Here is an 8153-nt window from a genome sequence, read left to right as displayed (position 1 = left end):
GCATTTGAATGATAGAGGTAATGGCGTTGTTTTTTCCTTATGTATCACAGACCTTGAGGAAAATAAAACAGGAAATAGGTTAGCTAGTCAAAGAATTAATAGTTTCTTTTACTGACTTTTTTATTCGCAAAGAATAAATATATTTTATAATCCGGAGATGTTGACAAAGGCTTATGAAATACACCATCGCTTTTCCAGTGCAGGACACAAAAGCATAAGTTACTAAAAACTATGCTAGAAGGAAAAATCTCTACACAACCATAATTGTACTTTAGTCTACATAATTTGCTTGATGTCACAAATGACCCAATTATGTATCGTGACGTAGATTTTATCTCTGTACATGATAATACCTGATACACTGTTGTTAAGACTTGAAGCCGTTTCAATTATCATGATGTTTACTCTCTTATTAGGAGATTTATGAAATTCGGGATTCAGAACATCAAGCGATAAATACAGCTGACGAAGACCTAGTTAAGACAGCCACTTTATTTTGGAAATACACAAAATAAAAAGTAATATGATTGATCGAGCATGCCTAGGCTATGTGTTAAGCTGTACGACTATAGTTCTTCTATCTCACTTTGGTTCATCGTGCGAAAAATTGGTTTAAATAATTAACTAATAAGCCATAAATACGGTTATAGAATATTGATACAGTCCTATTTTGATGTTACTACGAACTTCGTAAGACACCACATAACTTTGTACTTTATACCTCGGCATTTTCTAGTAATATACAAATAGTAATATTATTATGTACTGTAAAAATCTGTTCGTTCTATTAGCCACTTATCTAATAGTCTAGCCTCAATAGATAACCATCACTATCGTCATTCATATCTCGCTATACAACAACCTTGACAATGAACTGTCACAATACACATCTATTTATAAAGAAATAATGATAATACACTCCCACAGAGCTCTCCTGCAAAGAGTATATTGAGACAAGTACCGTGATGTTTGTTTGTATGTTTGTTACTCAATCATGCTAAAACTATTAAACGAATTTTGATGTTGGTACACAGATAGTTTATAACACAAATGTTCATAAAAAGTATGCTATACTTTTTAAAGAAATTATTTCACACGAAATTGCGAATAAAAGCTAATCAAAAATAAATCACATTAATAATACAAATGCAAAAGTCTGTCTGTCTGTTACGTTTTCTCGTGAAAATCGCTGGATTGGTTTGAATAAAAGTAAAATACCCTCGATAATGGATGGAAGACCTCGATGGAAAAACAATATAATAATGAAATAAATAATGTAAATAAAATAAATAATGAAATAAAGGGCTGAAACGCCTGAAACTGTACACTGTGTACATAAATCAGCTAGTATTAGATAACTAAGAAACTACTATTTTGAGACTATGTTCAATTCAAGCATAGAGTTCAAGTAGAGTCTCAACTTTAAAATTGCTTAGCATGGTGACTTTTCTAATATAAATAATACCGGAAACTTAACTTATTGGCATAGTTTACAAAAATACTAATCGCGTTAATTTACAAAAATAATTAGATATTAATCAAATATAGTAACCAAACATTCTCATAAGAAGCTTAGCTTATATTTATCAATAAAATATGATAAATAACCATGATTAGTCAATAATAACTGACGTGGAACATAGATAAACGAAGTCAGTCGGTTACGCGTGATTGTTGACAGCAGTCGTGTTGTCGCTCAGTTCGGACTCAGATTAGATACAGTTTAGGTTTAGTGCAGTGTCAGATTTAAAATGTAAGTATATGTTTTGTATTTAAAGTATAGTTATACTATAAGAGGCCTGTGACGGAACACAATGGAGACAGCTAGGGACGGCATTTGCCAAAAGGCACACTCAATTACAAAATATATTGTGATACATACATACACATACGTAAAATCATGCCTTTTTCTCATAGGGGAGAGACCTGAGAACATTTGCATTTACATGATAACATTATGAAGCAATGGAAACCTAAGGGAGGTTTCCCTTCATAATATTTAATAATATTCTAACAATGAACGTATTATCAAATATTTTTTATAATATACGTTGTCGAGACACTCATAGTGTCACCGGCCGGTAAACGATCTAAACGTTAGGCAACGTCAGCGCAGAACTGCGGTCATTTCTTAGATGGGTTGCCGCTTAGTAGTTCTTTAGCTTAGTGTATCGTTGTAAAAATTCGATCCCTGTTGTTGTCGTTAGGCCAAGTCAAAGGCCTTCTGCTAGAATAACAATGACTCTAGGTTGACCAATACCGTATGTGTTCTGTTTATCGAAATAACTCAGGTGTGTTCGTTATCTGTGTGGTGAGTATGTTCTAGATAAAAATTGATTTTGTAGCCGGCGTTGATGTTATTTACAATTATTTGTATAATTAATATAATTATTACAATTTTATAATGGATAGATACAAATTTCTGAACTAAATTCGGTAATGGTAATAAATTACTAAGACTATTATACATATATATGTATATATAAATAGTTGCTAATCAATCCATCAGATAAGTTTAATACATTTTATAGAATAAAAGTTGGCAAATGTAGAAAGTCATTTGAAACCTCAAGTTGCATTGATTTTCTTAAGGCAAATTAGATTTCCTGAATATGACTAACACTTACTTTGTAAAAACACAATTACGGACAAGAATGGTAAACTACCTATATTTACTTACTCTACATTTTTTTACTTTACAATGTCATTAAGATTTTATTAAATAATCTCACCTGTTATTCTCGAAGGTGTATATTGTGAGCGTAGTAGAGGTGCATGAAATAATTCAATGGTTCTCTCTCTCTCTCTCTCTGTCTGATCTAGGGTTGCCAGATTCAGGCTAATCATTTCCTGGGCATTTCTGGGGCCACGAACGGAGTCAGAGTTTTGGACTCCGGTCCGAAACTACATTAAGTAGGAATGACCAACAAAAACGTCATAGCATCGTAGCTTAGAAAAACAAGTCAAGTTTTTTTTTCATTCCGGGACAGCTAAGTAAAATAACGGGACACAGGACAACACGCAAAATTCCGGGTCGATTCCGGATATCCCGGCCATCTGGAAAGGGTTTCCAGATGGTCAGGATTTAGTCTGATCTCTTAAGAATCTGAACTTGTGATCAGCTGTTGCATACATTACTGTTTAGACTAGAAAAAATCAATAACATAATATCAAAGTCCAAAACCAGTAGTGACTTGACAATATATTTTCTTACCAGAATGTGTTTTGGAAACATACTATTCTGGGCAGACTAATATTTGCATAACATTAGTTATACGTTGTACTATTTTTTATACCATTATGCTCCGATAGAGCCCATTTGAATGTCAAGGACAACATACAAAACGTTTTTTGTCTCAGTCTAGTCAGCCTCTTGTTTTTATTATGATGTAATATATCCTTTCGTTTTTGTCGATATTTGTCTTCTTTTAAGATTTTACATGTGTAATTAATGTTTACTCAGATTTATCTATTTGATGATTAACTTGAAGGATGAATTGACACTTGTTTTAACGGCAAAGAAAAATAGATTGAAAACTCAGCATGACTGATGAGAATTCTGTAAACCGTTTTCCTAATGCCTCGAGTTCCCGAGTTCAATTCCCGAATAAGACATTGGTATTTTTCTTATTTATATCTTTCAGTAAAATAAATAAATAAAAAAAACCTCAAAGGTGACTGACTGACATATAGTGATCTATCGACGCACAGCCCAAACCACTAGACGGATCGGGCTGTTTGACATGCAGGGAGATTTTATAACGTAGGCATCCGCTAAGAAAGAATTTCGATCAATTCTATGCTCTGGGACATAAAACAGGAGACGAAAATTCTGTCCAAACTCACAAACCTAGTAGTAATGCATAACCTAGTATCATATATGTATGATCATCAACATTTTTTCTTCTCAGATGGCACGTCTTCTCTTCCTAGCGCCAATATTGGCGGTGGTCCTACTGCCAGTATACTTCTTATTCCTGAAAGGACACCCTCCAGTGCCAGAACTGGACTTGAACGAATGGTGGGGACCGGAGAGCAAGAAAGAGAAACCAGATACTAGTGTTAAACCTTTTAATATCAGCTTTGGGACTGTTGTAAGTATAGATCAGATATTTTTATACAAGTCTTAAAAACAATTTATTTAAGTAGAACTTGTTTTGTAATACTTTCTAGGGACTTTTATGAACATGCAAAGAAAGTTTAGTTGTAAATTTGATAAAAATATTTGTGAAATCTATAAAATTCAATGTGTTCTACACAGGAGTCGAACCTTAACTTCCGGGCTACAGATGCAAAATGCGAAAAATAATTTAAAATTTAAATTACTTACTATACTAATTTAGTAAAACCGACGATAATGACAGTCCATAAGTCCGTTACGTTTTCACTGCTAAACAACAGAGAATCATAGTATAGGTAATGTTTGTTCAGAAATGTTAGATTACAGCCTGATAAATTATTTGTAATAATGTCATTTCCACTAATATAGGTCGATTCAAGCAATTTCATCAGTATTTTTTTAAATATTTCAGACTGTAGCCGACCTAAAAGCCCGTCTTGAACGTCCCCGGCTCTTCTCCCCGCCACTCGAAGGAGTCGGCTTCGAATACGGCTTCAACAGCCAGCAGATGGACGGCTGGCTGAAGTACTGGGGCAAGGAGTACGACTTCAAAGAAAGAGAGAAGTTCTTGAACCAGTTCCCGCAGTTCAAGACCAATATCCAGGGATTGGATATACATTTTATTAGGGTTACTCCTGAGGTAAGTTTTGGTAAACATAAGTCTGTGTTGTAGGGTTAAAATGAGAACCCAATGAAGATTCTTGAATGGAAACTAAAGACTGCTAGGTATATGAGACTTGAAAAAAGCTAGGCTTTGAAACAAATCTTATTTATGCCGAAAAATATTATACACTAAACTATTCAACAAACTAATAAGAAACAACAAATACTAAACTAAATTACGAAAATCGAAAGTACGAATTCTACTCTATACTTCTTCAAATCTATAACGTTTTTGACTTGTCTTTGTCGATCTTTTCTTCAAATTTTCGAGGATCATCATATCACAACATCGTCTAAATTTTATCTTAGGATTTGGATTAAAAAGGCGACTGTTATGGTATTTAAAGCGTGTTGTTCTTCTTCAGGTCCCAGCAGGAGTAGAAGTCGTACCTCTTCTTCTTCTCCACGGATGGCCAGGATCAGTCCGAGAGTTCTACGAGTCCATCCCTCTACTCACAGCTGTCAGCAAGGACAGGAACTTTGCCGTCGAAGTCATTGTACCCAGCTTGCCTGGATATGGGTTCTCTGATGTAAGTATCGAATCTCTTTCGAGGGAAATTAGGGTAGGAATCAAATGTTTATTAACTTTCATTCCTCCGTGGCGCAGTGATTTAGGTCGTCACGCCGCTATTATTGCGTCGGGTTTATTTTTGCGATTCACAAAATTCGGGTTTGATTGTAGGTATTTGTGTCCGATGTTTGTATGTTTGTAAAAGTCCCCGCGACACAAGAGCAATTTTTAGTGCGGGAGTGGACGTATTTTTATTCATGATAACACAGTCAGTAAAAAATCCCACTAGATTTTTCACCAAGCTCGTGGAAGAAATTGAAGTACACGATATATTTTGTATAAATATCGGTATATTCAATTGTATAGCATTAATAAGTACTTTTAAAACTTCAGGCAGCAGTCCGACCAGGTCTTGGAGCGCCATATGTTGCTGTGGTCTTCAGAAACCTGATGCACAGACTTGGTTATAAGCAGTTCTATCTCCAAGGAGGTGATTGGGGCTCTATAATTGGCAGCAGCATGGTGACTTTGTTCCCTAAGGTAAGAAACTATTAAATTTCTATCGGCTTATTAACTTGCAAAACTATACTAATCTAAGTACAAATCTATACTAATCTATACTTATTACTTATATTTACTTATCTATACTAATATTATAAAGCTGAAGAGTTTGTTTGTTTGTTTGTTTGAACGCGCTAATCTCAGGAATTACTGGTCCGATTTGAAAAATTCTTTCAATGTTAGATAGCCCATTTACCGAGAAAGGCTATAGGTTATATATCATCACGCTACGACCAATGGGAGCAGAGCACCAGTAAAATATGTTACAAAAACGGGAAAAATTTTGACCCATTCTCCCTTATGTGAAGCAAGAGAAGTTGCGCGGGTCAGCTAGTTTCTAATATTTATTTATTTCATTGATGCTATATTTAACGTCTTCAATAAAAGTATGTCTGGTTGTAAATTTAACTTAACTTAGTCTTATTGTAATTTTAATTTGAATCAGTGCATACTGGTTTTACCACAATCTAATAATTTGACTTTATTTTCTAATTTCTTTGTCATCTACCTACGCCTAGATTTTGCTAAACCTTTGTTAAGATAACTATTATAAAAATTGATACAAGCTTTTTTAATTTCAGGAAGTCCTTGGCTACCACACCAACTTGGCATCATGCATGACTCCTTTCGGCACTATGCTGGAATTCCTGGGATCTTTCTATCCACCACTCGTGGTGGAACCTCACTTGGCTGATAGACTGTACCCTCTGAAGACCAGATACTCTTTTCTGTTGGAAGAGACTGGTTACATGCATCTGCAGTCTTCCAAACCTGATACTGTTGGTAGGTTCATAACAGGCATGTGTTTATAACCGTCCACGTGAAAGGTTCATTCTAACTATTTTATTACATAAATAAACTATGGTGACAAATGATTTTGAGGAAGAAAAAATGTTTTCAAATTGTTTCAATTATTTTAAATTTGTTAAATGGTAAAATAATCATAACTATAATTATCCGCGACAAACAGCCTCAGAGCAATGGTCTTGGTTTAAGCTAGCTGGCTATTTGGCTGGGTGGTAAAATCAAATATAACTCATACTTGATTTTACCACCCAGCTGCCAATAGACGCACCTGAATTTCGAAACCTACATTGGAGAAAGTTACATAAGAGATTTCTTATCGAGCTAACGATTTCTTCGTTTTTGGGTTACGAACAGCTTTATAATGCGACATTATATATCCGATTCGAAATCATGAATACTTTGCAAAATAAACATATAAAAATTATCTTTTTCCAGGTGTGGCCCTCAGCGACTCCCCATCAGGTCTCCTCGCCTACATCTTAGAGAAATTCTCAACCTGGACCCGTCCAGAGCATAAGTTTAAGAAAGACGGCGGTCTTGACTTCCGTTTCACAAAGGAACAGCTGATTGACAATCTGATGTTCTACTGGGTTCCCAGGAGTATCACGACTTCAATGAGGCTGTATGCTGAAAGTTTTAATTCGAAAACCATGGGGCTGAAACTTGATGAGTAAGTGCTTTTGATAAATATTTTGAAGAAAATAACTTGAGTCTCCCTTGGAAGTAACATAATGCTATGTGGCAATTGTAACTCAGTTGAATGCTTAACCAAACTGTAAGCAAACATAACCTAAATAATATCATTTCATCTAAATGGCGTAGTATTTATATTCACCGTGTCTAAGACCGCATCAATGGATCAGAAGTTGAAAAGTAACCAGCCAATATAAATTAACTTTTTAGGCCAGTAAAATGGTGAATAATCCCTTCATGCATTGTGTTGTGAGTTCATATGCATGTTTACAAAAACTATCCACTTCAGCAAAAAAAAAACCTGGCACACATAAATTTTAAACTTATTCTAAAGTCCAAGGTACATTTTTGATCCCAATTCTGACCTCTGTTTACGTGTTCTTTAATTATCAAAACCTGAGCTAATGAAAATTCCCCTAACAGGATCCCCACACCAGTTCCTACCTGGGCTATCCAAGCGAAATACGAAATAGCATACCAGCCTCCTTCGATCCTCAAATACAAATTCACGAACCTGGTCGGAGTAACCGTCCTGGACGATGGAGGCCACTTCCTCGCCTTCGAGCTGCCCAAGATCTTCTCAGAAGACGTGCTCAAGGCTATCGGAGAGTTCAGGAAGCTGAAGGATAAGAAGACTGAGTTGTGAAGACTGTTGTATAAATGATTTGATTAAATTAAATTATTGTTTTAAACTTGATTTTATTTCTAAAGTACGCCTTTTTAATATATTATTTCATATGAAAATATAGCATAGCCACTCTTCCAATTATGTATTTGGAATCTTTTGAGTTGTATCTT

General features: G+C 35.0%; 1 protein-coding gene across 1 annotated transcript; it reads left to right on the top strand.

Moving 5' to 3' along the window:
- Positions 1–1611: 1611 nt before the first annotated feature.
- Positions 1612–8047, top strand: LOC142983184 (juvenile hormone epoxide hydrolase-like). The gene is made up of 8 exons (XM_076130071.1): positions 1612–1753; positions 3912–4094; positions 4533–4760; positions 5149–5313; positions 5688–5834; positions 6437–6638; positions 7098–7332; positions 7779–8047. The coding sequence occupies exons 2-8, from the start codon at positions 3912–3914 to the stop codon at positions 7999–8001; spliced, it is 1383 nt and encodes a 460-aa protein (XP_075986186.1). The 5' UTR covers positions 1612–1753; the 3' UTR covers positions 8002–8047.
- Positions 8048–8153: the final 106 nt, after the last annotated feature.

Source organism: Anticarsia gemmatalis, chromosome 23 (genome assembly GCF_050436995.1).
Source record: "Anticarsia gemmatalis isolate Benzon Research Colony breed Stoneville strain chromosome 23, ilAntGemm2 primary, whole genome shotgun sequence".
In the NCBI taxonomy this organism is placed as follows: Eukaryota; Metazoa; Arthropoda; class Insecta; order Lepidoptera; family Erebidae; genus Anticarsia; species Anticarsia gemmatalis.
The sequence above is the reverse complement of the archived record's forward strand: the minus strand, read 5'-3'. Positions and strand labels throughout refer to the sequence as shown.